General features: G+C 39.1%; 1 protein-coding gene across 1 annotated transcript in view; it reads right to left on the reverse strand.

Annotated features, from left to right (window-relative positions):
• The window catches only part of STAU2 (staufen double-stranded RNA binding protein 2), a gene marked incomplete at its 5' end in the record, with an annotated part of 92,254 nt that overhangs the window by 52,109 nt on the left and 16,223 nt on the right, over positions 1–23,922 (reverse strand). Inside the window, one exon of the mRNA XM_009071477.1 lies at positions 9,046–9,159. Coding sequence (XP_009069725.1) covers positions 9,046–9,159 — 114 coding nt within the window. The remainder of the gene's footprint in view (positions 1–9,045; positions 9,160–23,922) is intronic.

Consider the following 23,922-nt stretch of genomic DNA (forward strand, 5'->3'; position numbering starts at 1 on the left):
TCCCTTCCCTTCAGTGTGCCAACTGCCCCACACAGCTTGGTGTTGTCAGCGAACTTGCTGAGGGTGCACTCGACCTCATTGTCCAAGATGCTGACAAAGATGTTGAACAGTATCAGCCCCAGCACTGACCCCTGAGGGACACCACTCCTCACTGGGCTCCACGTGGACAATGAGCCGCTGACCACAACTCTTGTGTGTGACTGTCCAGCCAGTTCTTTATCCACCAAGTGATCCACCCATCAAATCCATGTCTCTCCAATTTAGAGACAAGCATGTCATGTGGGAACAGTGTCAAACGCTTTGCATCCAGGTAGATGATTTGATGAAACTAAAGTGGTGAGGAGCACTCAGTTTTGCTATCTCACTGTATTTCACAACAAATAAGCTTGGCTATTCCCCTGTGATTACTTACAAAATTACCTGTTACTAATTACTTATAATGCCTGACCTCATTTATTTCCCATTAAGTCTATTGTCAGAGCATTTATTACAAGATCCTGGCTTCTTGAAATGAGTCCTTGAAATGAAGGGGTGTAGGATGTCAAATTTAGTTTCCACTTGCACTGTGTAGATCCAGGGGTTGTATGATGATTATACAAACCAAAAACTATGAAATTTCATTTGTACTAGGTACATGCATAATGCCAGCCATGTGATACCATTTTGGGAGAAGTGGAATAATTAGGTGGCAAACAGAATTTTGGCAAAAGCACAGTTCTTCAGATGGCACATGTGTAAATCATTATTTTGTCTTGTAGAATGGTTAAGAAAATGTATTTTGAAATGCCAATTATATAATTAGAGTGTTAGGCAACTTCACTGAATGACAAGTGATTAAACACGTATCAAGAAACAGACATCGCATTACTTTGATTAGTGTGTGGAAAATGCCACAGAATAAGTCTAGCAAACACAGGGTGGGCAACAAAATAGAGTGTACATTTTGCTAATAGATTTTTCTGTCTAAAATGGAGGTGCCTACAAAATAGGCATCTGGGTTTTGACTGCGTGTTAGTTTTAATTCATAACTTTGAAAAAAGCTTTGAAAATAAATACAGCTATTAAAATTCAAGCGCTGCCTGTCAGGGGTCAAGATGAAAAATCTAGATCCTCGTCAACCCCAACTGCAAGACAAGCTACTAGGGAGGGTCTCTTTCCACTTGGTGTTTGCATCTATCTCTGCTTCCAGCTTTTGTTTAGTAGGTGAATGTCTGTCCATTTATAACTGTTGAGTAGGAGAAGAATTTACCTCTGTTGTATTTCCTCTGTTTTTTCCTGACAGGGAAAAAGCTGTTATATTTCTTGATAATCCAAGTGAGCTGAATCCCCTGCTACACTGTGACAAGGCAGAAAACTAGCTAACACTTCTAGCTTTTCCAAACTTCTCCAATAGCCTTCCCTTTTAAGCTTCTTCCCCAACAGCCACAACACCAAGGAAATTCAAAGTTTTTACATTTCACCATTACCCAGCTGAGCTTGAAGTAAGAGCAAAACAAACCAAACCAGAAACAGATTGCAAACTAAGGAGAGCGAACAGCTGGCCTGTGGTCCATGGAAGGTTGGCTCATTGCATGTTGTTAACGCCTTTCTTTCCACTTCCACATGTTACACTGCACTGAAAGCCTGCTAAGGCATTTTAATGCAAGCAACTACTAAGGGTGCAGTTATAAACCAGCTCAACTTCTGCAGGTCAGGGCTGCTATGACCCTGCCCTTCCTCCCTCCTTCTGCGTGCCATTCCTGTTCTCCTCTCTGTGCCACGTCCTGCTACTGCGGAGGGAACAGCTTTAAGAGTACTAAAGAAGACAAACAGTTCTACAAGAAAATCGTTATTCTGACCAGTAAATTTTTGCCTCATCCTCTTCAAGTGACATTTTACAAGGTGGGTAAGCTGAGCCAATAGCTTGCTGCTGTGAAAGGGCACCTCTCCTGCTGATGGGGCTGTCCTGATGTCTCCCGCGTTTCAGCTCTAGTACTCATCTAAGCCCTAGTGGATCAGTTCAGCACACTGACCTGGATCAAAACTTGAGTTACACCTCACTCAAAGGTTTAGGAAACAGCCAGGATCACAGATGAAGTAAATGGGAAGATACTCTAAAGCTGCCCGGACACAGGCCCGGGTAGCCTGTTCTAGGTGGCACGGCTTGATGAGGGGCCTTGGAACAGATGATCTCCATCAGTCCCTTCCCGCCTCAAGTATTCTATGACGCTGTGAACTTCACCACTCTTGTGAAATGTCACTGATAGCAGCCATAATATTTCACCTTTTTTCTTTTTTTTCCATCAGAGGAGGAAACAGTCCCCAAAACATACATGGTCTTTGCTTTTCATCAGTTACATGCTAAGCATGTACAGCAGGCAGAGACTGCAACAGTAGCATTTCATACCCTGTTGACATTACTGTGTAAACAAACATGCATACACAGAGCACTGAAAAATCCTATTATGCATCTTCAACAGGAAGCAGTCACATTGGGAAGCTACTCAGGAAGCCCTGAAAAAGAGCACTGAAAGGGTCTGGCAAAGAGACTGCCGTGCTTTGCTTTGCATTCTGTTCCCATTTGCCAGTTAATTAGTAACTCACTTTTTGAAAATGAAAGATTACACATCCTGAACAAATACAAACGTTTGATCTTGGGCTAATCAAGGAAAACTTCAGCAGCTGCCAGGGAAAAAGCAAATGTTCTGTCACGTACATCCAGACTGAGATAATGTGAAACAGAACATGAAGAATACAGAGAGAATGTACTAATGCTTCCACACACAGTCGTGGGGAGCACAGCAGTCGAGAGAAAAGTACCAAATAGTAGACAACAACCTAGTGAACCTAAGGAAAACCTGATGGGATGACTCCTGACTGTAATGTCAACCTAAGAGACACAAGAGAAGAATGGTGCTATATATCAAAAGCAGTTTATATTTCTGTTCCACATGAACTGTCTCTTTTGGAGCACCAAGGACTCAGCTGTGGCCATGCCTGACCCACATCAAAGGTTATGGACTTGTCAAGGAGAAGGCAGCAGCCAGTGAAACCACACTGGCAAGAGAACACCTAGTTCTGTGAGATGTTTTCACAATATCAGGTGGGAGTCCTGATGCTGAAGGGGTTATAATGGAACTGCCAAGTTTTGGGGAAACTACTGGAAGATTTTCACTGAGTAAAACCAAAGTTTGTTCATTCTATTGAAGAAGCCACCCAAAGAAATTATAAATAAATCAAGTAGAAATGAGCTGACAACAACACCAGCTAAAACCAAACCAAAACAAGAGAGTACGTGTATTTTTAAAATAAAATCCCAACATTTTCTCATTTTTTGACTATGTCCAGGACATCAAACCCCCCTGTGAAGTAAAGCTGAACATCTAAAAAATACTAATTTCTCCTTAGGAAAAAAAAAATTTTAAGCAGAAATTATGTAGTGTCCAGTAAATCATCTGTTTTTCTCATGTGAAAAGGTATCTTAATAAAAAAACCCCAACTCCATTCACCTTTTCTGGTTCCAGCATTGGACAAATTCTTATCCTCTGCATACTCACTGACTACATCTTTAGTTTTTGGGGCTTCTGTAAATTCCCTAGATGCTGCCTCCTGAGCAAATTTTTCTCAGACCATAACAAATAGAGGTGTGGACCTTCAAGTGTATTATGCATTTGCTGTTACAAGGTAAAGTTCTTCTCAACCCTTAATGCTCCAAGCACCTTCCCTTGAGCCTGTCACCCACCTCTGAGGTCTTTTGGCCCTTGAGAACTATATCTGCCTTCACTGCATCCAAATGACATCAGGAGCTGCTCACATCTGGGCATCACCACTCTCTGTTAACCCTGTCCAGAATGTCTGCTTGCAAGCCAAGAGTTATGGTTTGCTATATACCACATTTCAGTTTGCTTGTCACTGCTGGCTGTCAAGCTTTCCATCAGTGATTTCTGAAACTGTTCAGCGTGTCATCTTCCTTTCAGTACAGCCCCTCCCTGTTGGACTCTCTTACCAAGTCTATCTCATCAGCAGCTCTTCCACTTCTATAATTTCTGCCCCTGTTCATTCTCTTTCCAGCTATTTTTAAACTTGAAAATAAAAGTGTTATTAGTGGCAGATTATATATAACATAATATAATTGTTATCTGCCCTACAAAACAAAAGTATTCTATTCTCTGCATTGTGAAGTGCAAAAGAGTTCTAAAAATACGGTCTAATATACATCACAAATATAATGGAGAGCACTAAGAAAGCAAGGAATAAAAGTAAGGCATAAAAGACTCATTATCATCACTTTATCAGCACATCTCATTGGGACTATTAGATGAAGTAAACACAAGAAGCCAGTAATAAACAAATGGACAGCACTTCCAGCTCCAAAAAAACACACATATCTTACAACTTCCAAAATTGTCAAAAAGCATTAAAGTAATGAGACTTTAAGAAAATGCACTGGTCTTTGATCTGTCTCCTGAAATTTAAGTAGAGAACTGGTCACTCCTCAATGAACATCAAGTTACTAGGAGTTAAAAATTCAGAATACTCCATGGCAAGCATTCAAAATCTCAAAACGGGCCAAATCTGTTCTTTCTTATCACCAGGACCAATATCTAAATAATTTTATTTAAAAATGAATGCCCATACTTCCAATTTGCCTGCTGTTCAGCAACCTTAAGAATGCACAGATGTTTTTTCTTTCACAGCTATGACAATCACAGGGTTGTGATAACTCTGAAACAGAGTTCTACAGTCATTCAGAGCTGAAATATTGAGAAAGACAGCAATTATTATAGAGCCACTAAAGATGGGAACGTTTCAAGTTTCTAAAATATACATGTAAACATGGATGCTGAGTTTGACTCTGGCTTGTTCAAGGCATAGCAGAAGTATGTCACTTCTGAGATTGAAACTGTGTCACAGGCCATCTTGTTAGACATAAGCCATCAAATTTAACCCAGCTATCATTATAGTGAGTCCAATAATTTCTGTTGCGTGAAGTATATGTGTAACAACTTTACGGTATTGACTGGAACCCTTTAGGAGAAATAGAAGTCTCAATTTCCTTCAATAGTTAGCATTACACCTTCTAACTAATAGTTCTCAGCATGTCTGCAATCAAGAATTCAAAGAACTCTTCATGTAGCCCAGTTCACTAAGACTGGAAGACATTTATTTGTATCAGTAACAAGCAATTCAGATTTCAATACCTTGAGAAGTAGGCAGAACTGTCTAAGACTTTCAGACTAAGCAGTTGAGAAGATGCCTTTATTAATTTTGGTGAGGTTTTTGATCATCCCCCTCTGTTTAGCTCTAACTTTCTCTCTATTCCACTTCTGTGTCCCTTAGACATTCACTGCCCCATTTCTCTGCACTTTCTTAGATTTCTGTTTCATTCCACCTATTTTTGCTTATATAGCCTCCTGTCTATGATTTTTTTCCTTTTTCTGTATCCTACCATGAATTTTCTCAGTGACAAAAATAGACACACTACCTAGACTTCCGTTCTGTTACTTTAAACAATCCATATTAAATTCATTCCTCACCTTCACACAGTGCTTAAAGCCCATTGTAAGCCCTGAGAATAGGTTTTCTCCAGTTCCACAGGAAGGTGAAAAATACCAGGCTTCATTACCATTAAGGACAAACTCAGATTTTCTTGAGAAAATCACTAGAAAGAGGACACCATTTTAACTAAAAGCTGCTTGTAGCTAAATTCTACAGAAAATAATCAAAGCCAAAAGACTTAAGAAAAAGAGAAATTTATAGTCATAGTTAGGTACTGGGAAACAGAAAATCTAAAAGGAAATAATTCAGGGGGGAAAAAATGCTAAACACCATTAAATTTCCACTAAAGAAGCTGGAATACCTGAATGCAAAACCCAACAAAACGTGGCAGGATAGACTGCAGTTGTGCTTTAGGAATGTTTCCCTTTTTTACTGTTTGCCAAAAGAGAAATGAAAGATCAGCAACTGCTTCTACAATACTGCTTCATGACCAAATGAGATATGTCTTGTCAATCAGACATTTGAAATACACACTGATTAGTGTGCCAGTATGATATGTTTATTTTAATCTGAAATTGCTCAGATGAAGTATGCGGGGAAAATATTTGAGCTAAACCAATCTAAAGAATGAAAACTCCCTACAGAGTATAGGGAAAGTGCAAGGGACTTGAAAAACTGCAGTGTCAAGTCTTGGCATATTTGAAAAAGCCAGGTAATATATTTATGTAGGATTGTAACCACTTTGGTATCTGCTGGGTAACAAGTCACCCACTGAATATGAGTAGAGTGATACATTACAAAAGGCAAGTCCAATCTAAAAAGTAGGACTAGAGATGCCATTGGGAACACGCTTTTCTTTTTTTTTCCCCCTTTTCATTTCTATTTCTTATTTTTGATCAAGGTATGTGGTCAGCTGCCATTTACCACAGTACTGCGGTTCTTCTGACACAATATAATGACAAATCTGGTATACAGCTTTTTTATTAGATATTCTCACACAACAAATTTCACCACTTTGCCACAATATATTCCAGGGTCTCATTTAGAATGTTTTCCATAAAAACTTATAGAATCTATATTTTAGAATGAATGCAAGAAAAATTATCTTCATAAGCACGGAAGTGGACAGTTCCTGAAGTCAAACCACATCAGGCCTGCCAGCTGGCACAAGTCACCACACCTCCACTGAAATCACAGGCTTGCAGGTGACCAGCCCATCTAAATTAACACAACACTACAGACATGATCCAAAAGTTATGGATTACATAAGTTAAAGAAGAGTTTCTAGAATTTAAGTTTCATAGCATACAGATATCCTGAACTTAGTGAAGTTTGAAACTTTAAAATGTGGGTAATTCAACTTAACAAAGGTACATAAGTTCTGGTTCCTATTTTTATAAGAATAGTAACAGTATGAAATAAACTTGTTGGGAGGGAAATTGTAGAAAACCAAGGAAAATCATACCAATCATACACTCATACCAATCATACCAAGAACAAGAAAGAAAAGGGGTTTTTCCTTTTAGTTAGCCCATTAGTAGCTTTAATTTTGTCATTAATTAATTCATTCCAGTGTCTGACAAATACTTGATGTGCTTTCTGTTTGTTTGATAATGATTCAGTTTTCTCTGTTTATTTGGGTGATGGCAAATAATTGCCTAATTCAGTCCTGCTAGCCTGTTCTCAAACACAACCAGTGCATAGCATCCCCCTTGCCCAGAAAATGAAATTCCTTTGATATTTAGGAAGGGGGTGAGCAGAAATTTGTGCATCCTGTCTGGTATCTGGATCTATTTCTTTTGCTCTCAGCTCAGATGAAATCTTAGCACAAGTATGTGGGTTCAGTAACACAACAACCACCCCATCATGCAATGACAAAACATTTTTCTTCCCTTTTTAAGAACCCCGTTGAAAAATTTCATAACTAAAATCAACGATGAACATTTTTTAAACTTCAAATTGAAGGAAGATGAGGAAATTTCAGCTACATAATGGCCCAAGCAAACTTAATTCTACCTATCTGTGCACATGCTGTGATACAACCTTCATCTATGCTGACTTTATGCATCTTTTTTATTTCCCAGAAGAATGTCCTGTTTGGAGTACTGAATGGGTACATTTGGGATCAAACTATTGCTGCACATAATCTGGAATTTCTTAATTTCTAGGTGCTTGACTTTGCAGGCTCAACACAACTTTTCCATTTAGAAGTCTTAGATATATAATTATTCAGATGGTTTAAATGTGCTTTTTGCTTACAAAATCTTTTTTTTCTGTTTACATATCATACTCTAGCCTAAATAAATGCTAAGACAAAGGTCAAGCTGGCTGGTAGCCCAGAATGTAGTTGTTACCAAATTGACAGGGACCACCTTCAATTCATTGAAATGTCTAAATATCGTACTTGTGTTATAACTATATTTTAAAAGCCTGTCTTTACTGAAAGAAAAATGGAGCAGCTTTAGAACAGCATAAACAAGTTGCTGGCTGAAATGAGAACTGAATGTCAAAGTAGGGTCTGACTTACCACAGCTCTCCATTACTGTAAAACACCAAACACTTAAGGGCAGGAAGTATCATCATGTTACCATGTAAATAACTAATGGGCTTAGTTTATGTTAACAACTAACTTAGGAACTTACAATAAAAAAAACACCAAACAAAAACATGGCAAAGTGTGTTTTTAACTTTTCCCCACAAGTAACTAATTCTGCTGCTTCTCAAGGTGACTTTTCCTTTTTTTTTTTCTTAGAGAATCTTGCATGAAGTCTGATAAAATGTATGGTATATGTGAACACAGTACAATTTAAAGATGGCCTGCAAAGGCAAGTAAATATGGCAATATTTCCTAACCTGCAGAAGATCTGAAAGGTGCAAGGTTTGGTTTAAAGTTTTCTTCTACTTTTTTCCTTTTTGCTTTTAAAACTTTTGGAGTTTCAAAGTCATGTCTTGCTTTTATCCATAAGAGTGTTGGAGGGGAAGACGACTAGAACAGAAGTCCCCCTCAGTTCCCACCTGAAGCAGCAGGGTGATGAGTGATTAGCATTGAGCCTTTTTTTTTTCCCTTCTGGCTTTCTGCCAGCAGCTTGAATTAAATGTTTTAACAACAGCCAAACAAAACGGGAGTTTTACATAGTCTTATTAAAAATGCCTTTCTCCTCTTAAATGCCAGTTTCTTGTGACAGATGATGGCTAGAGATCATGGCTTCATCTCTGTTTTTCCAGCTACTTATAATTTTCTAGCAAAAATAATATAGACAGGACCTGATACACACATAAAAGCAAACAAAACCTTTGCAGAAACTTACATCTGACTTTAAAACCAAAGCAAGATCTTTAGACTTCCCTAACGTCTTTTAAAATATGTAAAAGGCATTATAGTTTTGTCTCCTTTTCATGCCACTCCTTAGGTCTAATCAGGATATTACTACGGCAAGATAGGCAAATCCCAGTGACATGCCATATGAAAAGCATAAACATGTCAAAATTTAAAATGTACTAGTGCTGACATTCTGGCCTTACTAGATATTAATAAAATTACAAGAGTGTGGGGTGAAGGTATTATACCTGGTCATGGCTGGCTTCAATGGAGCTTCCGATACCTTGGAAAGTCATCTGCACAGGAGACAGTGTCAAACAGGTCATACACTCTTTGCCATTTTGTCTATCACTGTAGTGTACCTATAACAGAATAACATACGTAATCTGCTAAACACCAGGTTTGTACAAGGGAGTCATGCTAAAATACTGTCCCTTTTCAACAAGTCTGTAAGAAGAATTCCAAACATTTACATTGAATTCATCTTTAATATAAAACAAGGAGTGTCTAAAAGAGTCTAGATAGTCACATGCTGAACTGTGGTAAAATTTTCCTCAATATGTCTGTTGGATGGTTTTTGAAGTGCTGTGTTCTTCAGTTTCTGAGACCTTTGAGACCGAATTCAAGATATTGTATCTACATAAGAACTAGTTTCAATTTATAGTTTCCAGCCTATATGTAATTTTTAATGGCATATTTTACCTTAGTTAAAAAACACCCATGTAAATCATTATACCTCCAAAAACTTGGCCATAATAGTTCAACTTTTTGAATTGTAATTGCATTTCTACTAAAATCCACTAACTCTTTTGACATGGCTGATATGGTAGATTTCAATTGAATCAAAATGACAGATAAAATGGAGAAGAATTTACATTCTTGAGATGTCTAGGCTATCCTTTTCTAAGAGTAACTCATTCCCTACTGGGGTCAAGATGTGCATGTTGAACCTGAATCCTGAGTGAAATACAGAGGAATTCAAGTAGTGCTTCTACTTGAATTATTCTCCTTGTCTTCAGGTTCCCTTCAGATGGTTCTTAAATCCCCTAAAGAAAGGATGGATTTTAATATGTTGAGACAAAATGAAATTAAATGTTGCCAGTGTTTTATTATTAAGAACAGGTTGCCACTCATGCTGAATTGTTGAAATATTACAGTTCTCTATGTAGCTTCTGACTTCTAGACAGGCAGATCAAGCACTTTGTTCAACAGGAGAGGTGGAATTTAGTTTATGGTGGTAATTTACATTGACTATGTGACCCCTGTCAGAAGTGGAAAAAGAGATCAGCTCTGTTGGAGACAGACCTTTTATGTTAGTATCTATTTACAGCTGTACAGCTCTCAGGCAAAAGGTACATGATAAAGACTCATCTTGACATGCAGTCTACGAAATTAGACTTTATTATTTCTGAAGTCAACTAGGAACCATATTTGGTTTATTCCTGAGAAAACAGTTTAGTGACATAGATGACACTGTGTGTATTAAATCCCCAGTGCCTAACTCTTCTCTGCCACAGATGCAAATTGGGAAACTTCAGCTGAAGTAAATCCAGTGCAAAACTGGGTAAGTGAGAGGAAAACCAAGCTGGTTCTATGTTTCAGAATTATTTTACTGACAACACATCAAAACAGTTTTGCTGTGGCCAAAAGTAAGACACTAAATGCAAAACTCTTGCACTCTGTGTAGAAATATTGACTTCACTCAGCCCTTCTTAAAGCTTTCTGGATTATTCCTGTCTCTCAACCCCCACAGTATGAGCCCACTAAATTGCTTGTGGCTCTCTGCCAGAAAAGCCATACTACTTACTTAGAAACCACAAGAGGCCCCTTCACATATACAGTGGTTTAACTTTGATTAATTGAAAGAGGTATGAAGGTATGAAATTTGGCTGGCAAATATAAACTGAAGTTCTTTAAATGTCAGGGACTACTGTTATGACAAAAGCTTATCAAGCTACCACGACCAGTTGCAAGCTAGATATTCTGCTGAGTATGTGTTGTGGGAATATGATGTAGAGAAATGGGGCAGCAAAGCAGGAATAGATGATTACTTACTGCAGATATGACATCGCAAAAGGAGCAAAATCTGGTGACCATGGAAAGCACATATGGAGAAATGGGAAAATGGCACTTTCTGAACTGTATAGCATGTTTGTAGGCTTATTTTTAGTGAGAATGATATGAATAAGGTTAAAATTCACTAATGTCTACTGGAATAAAGCAAGACTAACAAGCTGAAAGAACAGGAGATATCCAGAGGAAAACGTATTAGTATTACATGACACTGTTATCTGCAATAGCAGACTTGACACACCCCATTTAGAGTCCCACACTGAAATAGCAATAAATTCAGAATTTTGGTAGGCTTAACTTTCCCAAAGGTATTTCAAGATGCACTTTTGGCTTCATCTCAATGTATCAAGGCCATTACTTTGTAATTTCTTAGACAACGGTCCTCTAATTATCTCTTGCTCTGTTGAAGCTCTTCAGTTGGACCAAAATACATACCTTCTATGTTAATGATATGAACAGTGATACAAAAAACAGAAGACTAGACTTTGAATGGGGACAGAATAAAACTTTGTCCTTTCATCAAATGTCTCTAGTCTACAGATTTGTGCAGTCAGCAGAAATATTCAGACTTCTACATTTGGCATGCATATGTGCAACTTCCCAGTAATCCTGTTATTTGTCAGTCCAGCTGCTACATTCTAAAAGTGTGTTATTCCTTTCTTCTTCAAGTGTGATCTATGGTCCAAAGTTTGGGTGTTTTTTTTGGTCAATCAAAAGTGCTAGGTATTTGCCTATTTGAGCAGACTGTCCAAAATAGGCACTCAGAAAGAATCAAATAGTTATCAAATAGCCTGAATAGCAGCAGATACATCTAGGTTTTCAGCCAGCAGTATGCTGCAAATATTTCAGTTTATATGTCCATGCTATTATGGCTGAGTGTGGAAGGAATCTGAATGTCTATAAAACTGGTATAAGAATATCATATCCTCTAAGACAGGGGAACATGAGGGCACAGCAAATACTTGAATCAGTATCTGTGATCAAGGAGTGGAGGCTGAAGGCTGGTGGCCAAGTGCTCTGACGGTGATTACATAGCCATTATTGAGATTCTTGATGACAATAATAGTAATACTTTTCTAAGTTCTTCAGTGCCTTAAGAGTCAGAATTGCTTAACTGCAGCTCATCTCACCATAACTGTTAGGCAGGTAAGGACACTTTGTAGACAGACGTTAAATGGCTCATCCAAATTCACTCGGCACTGGTTGGAGGGAATGACAGTGCTGGCACTATAACCCATCATTAAGGCCTCTGGCCTAACCACAATTGATCATTTTCTCCTTCCATATATTAAGGAGGTAAAAACAAAAGAGTTGTGAAAATAATTACTACCTATGTCCAGGATCTAATTTTCAGGCTTCAGTTTTTTATAAATAAGGGACAATCACAGATTAGCTCAGTGCATTTTAAGGATTTAAGAGAAATGAAATTTCACTCATTAAAATACAGAATGTTTTATTTAGATAACATAGAAGCAGAGATTTGAAAGAACAGCATTAGGATCTGGTTAGAAAACCCTGGCCAGCATATAGATGTCTGTAGTAAGGGTTGTGCAAGTTTCTGAGCAAAATGCAAGACTCCAGCCTCAGCCTGTTATGAGTGATTTACACGTAATTCTCCTCCAAGGTATGTCTACACAGCACAAAGCGGTGCCACCACAAGATCCTGGCAATAACTCTAAATGAGCCTACTCATTTAGTGGGAAAAGCATAGAGCACTGCCAGCTTTTCTCCTGGGTTACTACATCTACCTGAGATAAATCATGTATAGCCAGCTCAGGAATCCCAAACACAGCACTCCACGAAACCTCCGTACATGAAACACAAAGTGCATCCCAGGCATCAAAATAAGGAAATAAATTCTACAAGTGATCTTTTCCGCAAGCGCATGCCATGGATTTACTCATACATGTATGCTTTCACGTTCAATATTCAGACAGAAACTGTATATTCTTTCACAGATTGCTTCAGTCAGGAACAAGCTGCATGGTGTATGTATGTATGGAGGGGTACCACTAACTGCTGTGCATACAGAAATGTATTCGAAGGTCTGAATCCATTTGACAGCTATGTTGAAATTTGGCCCTTGTTTTTAATATTTTAAATTACTGAAGAGATGCAAATATTTTGATGGGCATTTATAGCTGCACATAAAGGAAGATATAAGATGAATGTTCACAATGTTACGACTGAATGTGGAATGGCATAGCCAGAATTCTTAACTTTACATGTTATTTTATAAAGGAAAAACTAAATTACACTGCATAAATCTGCATAAGAAATTACATTTAAGGTTGTTTCTATCATAAAGCTGCTCCAAGAGCAGGAAATTCCTATTTCTTTCCTATTTGTATAAAGATGACTCTTCAATCTACCTTTACTATAACACCGTTCCTCAGTTGCAAGCATTCTGATAGAGACTGCAAAAAATACTGCAGGATTCATCTTGCAATAAGCTACTTTAAACCACTGGATCAATATGTAATTCAGATAATGGCCACAGTTAATCTGCATAAACTATTCCGTACATACAGTGTCCCTATCTTCAAGAATGGGCTAGTCTGCTGCCTTCAGTGGGCACTTCTGAATTTGAACATCTGTACTTTTGCATGAACAAGGGCTATGGTTTACTGAGTCACAGCTGAGGAAAGCGAGAGACCTCTTGTACCATCACATAGTAGTTAAGCTTAACTGTAATATACCAAACTACTGTTAGAATCGAGCTAACTGCACTAACAAGAGTCTGAGGGGAGCAAAAATAAAGGCTACTATTTTCACACACTGCTGCTTAGATGTTCACAGTTTGAAACACAACTTCTGTCTGGACAAACACTTTCTTTCTTGAAGGTTTAATAACTTACAAAAATAATACGAATTACCAAAAGAAAGAAGTCATCTGTGACACTGGAGTTCAAGTTTCCAAACCAAAAACTACTCTGAGTCAAAGCATCAGCAGGAGTCTTAGAATGCTAGACAGAAATAAACTAGGTAATAAAATGCCATTATGTTCAGCAATGCACAAATCTTCTGGATTGACAAGCCTGGACAATTTTGTTAGAACAAAGGATGGTATTCCTTTAAATCTGACCCTTAAAGGGAGAGCACCCAATTTAGTCCTGAGTTTACAGAATACTTCCCAAGATTTTACTTAGGCTGCTCTGGATTTATAGTGACAAGAAACCTAGGATAGGTTCATAAATCAGATGTTAAAACAGTAATTTTGACTTGGACAAGAGTCTCATCTTCATCCTTTAGCATCCTGGTCAAAAGCTTGTCTTTTCCATATTGGTCTTCTATCTTTTTCTTTGTGTTGCTCATCTACCGTTAGTCACATCAACTACTAAAGAAAAAACTAAACTATCCTGTTTGTGCTCCAAGTCTGTTTTGTGCATACCAATTGGTGAAGAAATACTCCTGGCACAAAAATGAACTTACTACACTTTCTCATTTCACCCATTTTTTAAGAGCCAATTTTAGGAGCTTTCATAGTATAGTATTCTAGTACTTAAAAGCATGAATCCTTGTATTATCCATAAAGCGTTCCTAACAGATAATAGATTAATCTCTTCAGACATAAAACAGCATGAGAGAGATTGCAAATACCACTTTTCATCCTTACTACCTGCTTCACAATTCCTTTTTGCTTTTTGTGGGAGTAGAACAGGAGTACAGTAAAAACAAAAAAAAATTTGAGGGGGAAAATTCCATTATACGAAAAATATCTTTTCAAAAAGTTGAAACATGGACACAGAAAAAACCAACACTAAGTTGGCAAAAAAATAATTCTCCCAGATGAAAAAATAAGATGTACAATAAAAAAAAAAGTAAATTTAAAAAAATCAGAAAAAAAGCATTGAATCAAACTGTTTCCTGCAATGCTGGAGTTCCTTGATGTAGTGCGATTACTAAATATAGTATTTTACTAATCTCAGCAGGGCGCTGGCTAACTGCATGCCTGTCAGATGTTTCTAACGGCCACCCCCTGTGGAACAAATCTAAGGAGCGCATGAAAAACACCCACATTTAAAAAAGCCCCCTTGCTAGATCATTAAGGAAAGATAAAGGCCTGTACATTGGGATGTGATATATAACACAATCATTGTGTCAAGAAAACATATGTTTGATTAGCGCGCCTCGGGTTCATTAATCGCCGTGTCTGCTGCACAGCAGTGGGCGAAGTTTCCACCGTAGCTACTGCATGGAAGGGTAAAGACACTCAGTAGCTTGAAGACTGACAGTTCAGCAGTAAATCTTGAGCTATTCCAACATGCCTCTCTCTTACACAGTTTGAATAGCAGCTGTATCGTAGCCTTAAATCTTCATTAAAATACAGTCCTAGGGTTTAGACTATGAAATAAACCATTACTGCACCATAATAGGCAACAACAAGCAGACTGAAGGCCGTGCCACAGGTTACTGCAGCAGTATTTTATGTTCCTGACTACAGTAAGGCAGACACTTGACATCTATAAAAGCAAGTAAAGTACAAATATGAGTGAAAAAATTTACTTGATACAGTTCCCCCCAAAATATATAAAATACCTGCTAAATACATAACAATTTTACCATCTAAGCTAAAGAAGCTCGTATGCCCTTCCTTTTCCATGCTATTTAGATATCCCGTAAATTCTGAGTTCCTCTCTCAGTGATTCAGGAGATCTGGAAAGTGTGGCTATATATAATGTTCAGTCAAGGAAGGGAGCCCCAGATCTGTCCTACCTCTGGCTATGATGTTTGGTTTCACAATAAAGTCAGCTAACACCACTGCAACAGCAGCAGCATAGAGGGTAATCAGTACCATAAGGTGCTTGCTATTCACCTTCTGTCTGTTAGATCTTAACCCAGGTAGGTATTTATACAGACAGTGTCCCAGTGGAGCACATGGAAAGCAAACAACCATATTTACAATGGCTGTCAATGAAGGATGCAAAGAGACCTGTCTGTCCCATAGGAAAGCTGAAATCAGGAGATGGGACATAACTTTCTATTTAAAAAAAAATCACATTTACAGTGAAGACTACCTGTCTACCCTGTTCACTTCCTCTATTCTATAACTAAGATACCAATTTTTGTGAACATGGGAGAGAGTAGCTTAGCTACAGTGAGCTAAAACACTGAATACAACCCTCTCCCCAAACGAATAAGAAAAACATGATAAAAAAGAATAAATTCATTATTCAGAAATTAACACGCTGCAAAGCACTACAAAATAATGTAAGCTGTAGCTGAAATGGTTTTTGCAGAAACAACTTGTCTGCCATACATCCATAATTATTCAGGTAAGTACTGTATTTCTAGGGAGAAGGGTTTTAATCAATTTTATAATTCACAGTCAAAGGAAATATGAAAAAAATAGCAATCTTAGGATCTCGTGTTTTCATCACATGGCCTAAAATGTAGGAGGGAGGTGAGAAAGTCTGTGTTCTGCTAATAACATACACAGAGGACAAGCATGGTATGGAGCATCTGTGGAGGAGCCTGTGTCTTGGGCATCATTCTGAACAACTCACTGAGATGAGAGAGGAATTTGGTTTGGAGAGTTTGAAGAGAGAAAATTGCTTGGGTTTAAAATAACCTTCTAGCAACAATATGTTCTCAGGAACACTCTTTTTCAGGATGAAGGTTGTCACTGAAGTCAAGAGTGAAGCAAGCATTAACGAGTCTCTGTTTACAAACTGCATGTGAAAGCCTCAAATGCTGCGTTAATGAAGAGGGAACGGGATCACAGTCAAACCGTGAATAGAAAACCAGCTGCCTGAGTCTGCTGAGAACGCTGATGCTGGTACAGACACGGATGTTGTGCACTAAGCTAGAAATAGGGCAGGATGACTAAAGGACCACCCTTCTCTAATTAAGAAACAATCATTTCACTTCTGAAAATTGCCCTGCTTCGATGTGCTTCCAATTCTGAAGCAGACTGTGAAGGAGACAACAACCAAAAAAACCCCTTCTCTGAAAGCCTCAGCTTCAGTCATAGGGAGGGGAATAAACTAACTTGTCTCTTTTCTCCTTCTTCACCTTTTCTTGTTGCTTCTCTTTTTAAGGGAATTTGCTTGAGAGCTGAATTCCCTTACTATAATTAAAACTAAACCCCAGTCTGCTGTGAATTCACCACTGCACCTTCACATTTTTGCCAACTGAAACTTCCAGTCTTTCAAAGTTTGGGCTGCACTCCAAGCCAAGGTCCGTAGCTAAGTTATCGAGTCACATTAGGATTTACTGAGAAAGATTTTGGCAGAGAATGCAGCCCGGTGTGTTTAGTGCTGGCTGCAGTATTTTGAGAGATCCTGATAGCTTTTAAACTTTCTCATACATAAACCCTCTGAATTCTAAAATTGGATATGAAAATATAACTCACATTTTTTCCACAGACCAAGTTACACACAGGGATATGTGGGAGGATTTCAAATTATTATTTGCAAGATGCCAAGGAGAAGAGCTAAAATGTTACCAAGGTGACATCCACACCACACCTGGGGACCCACACAATACCATTAGCCAGTTATTCTCTGTTTACCTTCTTTCCTTTTAGAAACTGAAACAAAAAAAAGGAGCACTTGGTTGTTTCTGGAGACAAGAAGAGCAAAACTTTGCCAGCACTTGAAATAAAGGGCCTTCTTCCTTGTAGGAGGGAGAGAGGCATCGATAGTCAGAACAGAAGGAAGGTAGTTTAGACAGATTTCTAGCCAGAAGCCAAGTAGTTGGAGACCTTGTGCTAGATTTGCATTTGTTCTCCTAATTCTGCATACTCTTGGATTAATTCAGAAACAATTCTTCCTGCAGCAAACATTACCTCCTGCAGTATGATCTGTGAATGAATACACTACGTTTCCATACTTGCATACTTTTCCTTAGGAGAATTATTCTTATAGTTTGGGGTTTTTTTGCAGAATGCCATTATTTTGACTTCCTTTGAGGTCAAAAATAGGTTAATATGGACTAGATGGTCTATAGTCCTCAGAAGCATTTCTGAAATCAATAGAAACTATAAAACCACTTATTGTAGATCTACCCTGGGTCACTGCCATCAGCTGTGGCACTGCTTACCTTCCCTCTGAAGTTAGGTGATTAAGAAACCCCTAAACACCAGAATGCAATGAAGTCCAGGTGCTTTGATTTTTATATGAAGCTCTCTCTCAAGAACAATTCTTGCTGTCATCTTGTTCTGTTTTATCTCTGCCTCTATTTCACATTCCCAACATGTTTTCTTAATTTTGGCTAGTCAAGTATAAATCAGGGTTTGAAGACCTTGAAGTCATTTCCTACATAACATAGCCATTTGATGTTAAGTTGATTTTCAGTGTAGACACTTGCAAATCTCTGAGAATCAGGTAAGGACTCTCAATTAACAGGTAGCCTAGAGTTGTGCAAATCAGAAATAACCCTAAAGTTATCAATAAAATCCTGACTAACCAGCTGCCATCCCTTGGATGAAACTTCTTTTCCTGTAAATAGGATGAAAAAAATGGTAGTTGTCTTGGATAAATGAGTACGTTTTGTAGGAAATGACCTAGTAAAAAGGTGTAAGTTTTCTTTAGAGCACAATGACCGCAAGTTCATATGCAGCTCTCCTATTTCCTGACTTCTGCCCAGTGGCACACAGCTGCAAAGATGTCACTGAAGTATAAAAAGCTGTACCAGTTTTCACTGGGATGGAGCTAATTTTCTTCATAGTAGCTTGTTTAGTGCTACATTTGGGCTTTCTAACCAAAACATCGTGTGTAACACACTGATGTGATGCTTTAGCTATTGCTGAGCAGTGGTCACACAGCATCAAGGGCGTTTCTGCTTCTCATACCACCTCAACACCATTGTGTGTGATGGAGCCCTGTTTTCCTGGGGATAGCTGAACACCCATGGGAAGTGGTGAATTAATTCCTTGGTTTGCTTTGCTTGTGTGTGTGGCTTTTGCTTTCCATATTAAACTTTATTTATCTCAACCCTTGAGTTTTTTCACGTTTACTCTACAGGTTGTTCTTCCTCATCCCGCTGAGGGGGAGTAAGAGATAACAACAGATTTGATCAGAGTCTGCTATACCAAATTTAAATCTGTTTAGCTAGTAATTGCCAAGTTCCTGTGCTTGCCACGGGGCTTGCTTGCCTGACTGTAGATTAGTAACTAGTGCTTGTTACTGGCTGTTTTTTGCTTCTGCTGTTTCCTGTTCTTCTTATCACCCTATTTTGCTCTGCCTGGGAACATACTGATACCAGGAATGGGCTGGCAGATGGCCAGGGCACTGCTGCCATTCCTGTGCTGCTGTACTGGACAGGCTGGAACTCAAGTCCAGGGGACTGTGACTGTAGATAAGTTCATGCGGGAGCAGGTACAACCAGAAACACATGTGGCCATGGAGTAGTCTATGCCAGAGCAGGTACTCCCCTGAAGGTACTGCGGCCTACGAGTAATGTCATTCTGGAGCAGCTACATCCCTAAGGAATGGTGGTCTGTGGACAAGCCCCCACCAGAGCACATACACTCCCAGTGGACTCTGTATCTGTGGATAAGCCCAACCTGGAGCAGGGGCAAGGGAGGAGTTCATTGCAGTTTTAAACCCTATGGTCTGGTCCAAAGGGACAAGGGGTGAAGACTGCAATGGCAATAAGTTTGAATTTTTGTAGCCCAGGGATTTGAGTTGCATGTTATGGAAATTACTAGAGCAGGAACCATCTGAACCAACAGAGGACAAGCCTCATGACAAGATGTGAAAGCACAACAGTGACCCAACCTGAGCTGACTTGGGTGCCCAATATCTCCATGCACCACACACCTCTCCTGTCCTGTGTGACCACCGTGACAGATTGAGTAAATGTGGACTAAATGGACTCAGTGGACTCTGTGGACTTTTCAAAGGGTTGGTCCATAGACTAAGGGAATGATATCTGTGTATATATATCACAAGATGGAAAGGAATGGGTGGTCAATGAGGAAGGATCTGTCTGATAGTGTGGGACCTGAGCATGATGTCAGTGGTGGATATTATACTGGTTTTAGCTGGGTTGGAGCTAATTTTCTTCACAGTAGCTTGTATAGTGCTAAGTTTTGGATTTGTGACAAAAACATTGCCAATAACACACCAATGTTTTAGCTATGGCTGAACAGTCCTTGCACAGCATCAAGGCCTTTACTGCTACTCACATCATCCCACCAGCGAGTAGCAGGGTGTGCACAAGGAGCTGGGAGAGGATGCAGCCGGGACAGCTGACCCCAACAGAGCAAAGGGACATCCCACACCTATGGCAGTCTCTTCAGTGATAAAAACTGGAGAAAAGAGGAAGTTGGGCCATTTGGTGTTGTGGCGTCTGTGTTCCCAAGTCACCGGCACATGTGATGGAGCCCTGCTTTCAGGAAATGGATGAACATCTGCCTGCCCACGGGAAGTGGTGAATGAATTCCTTGTTTTGCTTTGCTTGCACACACAACTTTTGTCTTTATCTCAGCTCCTGAGTTTTATCACTCATGCCCGTCTGATTCTTTCCCTCATCCCATCAGGGGGGAGGAGTGAGCAGCCGCATGGGGCTTAATCTGTTCACCGGAGTTAACCCACAACAAAAGTTTATAGTAATGAGAACATCAAGCAATAGTTTGGTAATTGGTGAAAGTGCAAACTTCCCATTAGGAAAAGCCCCCACAGTTTTCAGAAGAGACAGCAAGTGAGTTAATGAGGACTTTGTCAACCATTTCTGAAGGTGTTTATACTCCCTGTGGGAAAGAGACAAACATTGCTGTTGAGATTACTGTACTGGCCATTGAGCATGGCACAGTACAGCACACAGAGGAGATAATCAGGCCAGGTTTCAATGCTTTTGGTGAGGACAGAGCACAACATCATTCCACACATGATTTTACAGAGACTGATCTGACCAATGAGAAGGTACAGTGCTAGTACACCTGACTGAGACTCAGGGGGAATGGCTAGATGCACAGTTATATACACAGAATTACAGGAGGCTTGACCCCAAATGTGGATGAAGCAATATTTTCTTTAACAGCTTTATTTCAATAGTATTCTCTAACACTATTCTACAAACATCTTCAATTTTGAATATCCTAACTTTTCCTGATTTTTGGAGATAGGTTTCTTCAAAGAACCATTTATCTAAAAACATTTTTCTGACATAGCTTTCAAATATGCTTTACATTAATGATGCCAGGAAGCCTGCTGCTATAATTTCAAAAGATTCTTTTAATTATTGTTTGTTTTTTTCTAATCTGGATGAGTGATGAGACTTTTGTACTCTGCAGAACTAGCTCATTTCTCTGGGATTCCAGCCCCAAGCTGACAGCAGCCACAAACTGTGGCTGCAGCTGGCATGTTCAAGGACAGAACAGCTCATCATCTGGGTTTACACTCTAGTCTTCAGCATTTGCTACACACTCCCTCATTGACTTTATCTAGAGATTTGCTAAGACACTTTTTTTGACTCATTCATCTGCAGGGAGCGTTGAAAACACACTGTCTTTGGCAACTAACACTATAACTATATTCATTATAATAGATTCAGTACATAGAACCCTTTCTCCCCAAACACAGTAAAATTTTACTTTTTTTTCCTTCTTTCTAAAGTGTTTCGGGGGAATCTGAAGAAAATCCCATTGGCCAATATTCATGCATCATAAGAGATGGTTTGAGTTTTGTTCAGTTTATCACAGCTCAGCTCCAATTCATCCCCAAAATAAAGAATCACTTAAACACAACCACCACAAAACGATTAAACTTCTAACAAAACCTTTTGCCATCTAGGCTCAGTAGGTACCTACTGAGGAAGAGTGAAGGTGATTGGGGCCACTTTACGCAAAGCAGGGAGCCACAAGTAAAGCTGAAAGAAACAAGGAGAAGTTGCTGGTTTCTATCCTGAAAAAGAAGTAGAAATGAAAACAACAACAAAAAAAAAAAAAAAAAAGAAAAAATATCTCGCGTGGTAACAACTGAGACAGGACATTTGGGATGAGAGGGTAGTCTATAGCCTATCAGAGACCCAGGGACAAGAAATGCCCACTGATTTTCTGGGAAACCATGGAAGTTTAACATGTTGCTTCAAAGCTCTCTATTGAAGCGTTCATCTCCATCACAGCATTCTTGTTTGTCTGTTTACATTTCTTTCCATGGGGCTACTCAGCAGGGAGATTCTGCTTAGAATGAGATGCAAGGCTAGAGCTTTTCTCAGAATGCTTTCACCTTACTTCCACTCACTGGAACAACAGAAAAAAAGGCTCACAATACTCTTTCCTGTAGCTATTAGAATCTGAAGTCAATGGGGAATGCTTGGGATTTTTTCTGCTTGTTTTTCCCTTTAGCCTTGCAACCCATACCAATGAATTCTTGCACTTTTCAAAGCTAAGTCAGAGACCTACGCTCTTCAAGAGCTCAAGAGACTGGTAAATATCTTGCTATAACCTTGTCTTCTTATTTATCATGTCCTTTTTTTGTGAATGTGGAAAGTTTACGGAAATTTTTGAAGCGCAGTCCTGATGCTCAAATGCAGAACTGGTATATCAACCTGTTGTCTTCGGAGATAAAACTTGCATGAGTAAATGATCCAGCCTTGGTTTTCCAGTCCTAAGCTATGACGAAGATCATGAACAAATATCCTAGTGTGCTGGCAAAGACTGATGAAACTTCAATCAAAAAAGAAATTCCACTTGCTGTGGGAAATGATAGACTGAAAAGGGAGAAGATGTTGCTTTTACTGAAGTAAAAAGCATCTTCAGAGGTAAGAAAGAAGGGAAATGTCAAGACTCCCAAGGAGCTTGTGCAAATTAAGTATCCATATTTTGCTGGGTCATGTAATGAACAAGAACTAATGAAAGGAAAGCAGTGTCCATCTAGTGAAGTTCAATGACATTTAACTGAACTAAGTAAGCAACATTACTTAACTGTGACTTGCTTTGGAAAAGAACTTTTGAATTGAAATTGTTATTTCAGCCATCACCAATGAGATGGCATAGTTGGATGCAAAATATTAAGGAAGGAAGATAAAGGCAATTGCATCAAACATCAAGATATGAAAGTTGTGATGTGGTGACAATAATTTATATCCCAATTATTTTCTTCAGGGTCAATCCTGAATCCCTCTCTTATTTCTTTTGTTATTAGAAATTCCCACAGAACTCAAATCTGATTTTCGTGACTGTGTCTAGATTTGCTTGAGAAATAGGTTCAGGTCCAAATTCTTCATTATTAAACAGTCCAGGAACTATTTAATTATCATGAACACTGTCAAGAAATTCTGACAGTGAATCTAATGTTGGTCAAAGAGAAAGAGATCTCAAGTAAAAAATGGGTTGGGATTCACAAGCCATCACAAATTCAGGCAGGACAGATGCAAAGGTCACGCTCCATCCCATTGGTGGGAAGTCAGGCACCAGTTCTGTGCTGCTGCTGCACTTGTTAGCAGCCACAGCCAAGCTGAGAAAGGCCATGAAACGTTCACAGCATTGCCTGAGCTATGGCTGTTCTGCATTCTAGGCTGAGCCCAAAAAAACCAGACTTGCCCCTCTTTGCTCTCTATGACCATATCCTTCAGCCTGCTCACCAAGGAAAGTACCATTACCAGTCACAGCAGAATGACAACCCATAGCACATGAAGACATGTCTGCATCAAGCAAGACAGCACAGGACAGAAGTCTCAGAGGTATGACTGACCTCAAGCAATGAGGTCAGAGTGTGGAACAATAGCCCAAGTTTGCAAAACACTACGTAGGGTGTGCAGGCTTGCAAGTGAACTGGAGGTCAGGCACCTAATCTGTCCCAAGAAGCATCTACCTTTTTAGATGTTTGATTTTACAGCTTTAAATGACTTGCTATTAGCATCCACAGCACCTGTGTCAATTTGAAAAGAGTATTTAGGTGCTTTTTAAATCTGACCTGCTCAGAGAAATTGTCAATTATGTGCAGATCAGACCAAAACTATAGCTCTTTCTTTGAAATTCCCTGAAGGTTGAATTTCCCTGAAATTCTCCTCACATGCATACCTCAGTACTCAGATCCAAGCCCTCCTAGACTGATTTCCAAATCCAACCTCCACAAGGTGTTTTGTTTTCTTTAAAGCCACTG

Source organism: Acanthisitta chloris, unplaced genomic scaffold (assembly GCF_000695815.1).
Source record: "Acanthisitta chloris isolate BGI_N310 unplaced genomic scaffold, ASM69581v1 scaffold11693, whole genome shotgun sequence".
Classification (NCBI taxonomy): Eukaryota; Metazoa; Chordata; class Aves; order Passeriformes; family Acanthisittidae; genus Acanthisitta; species Acanthisitta chloris.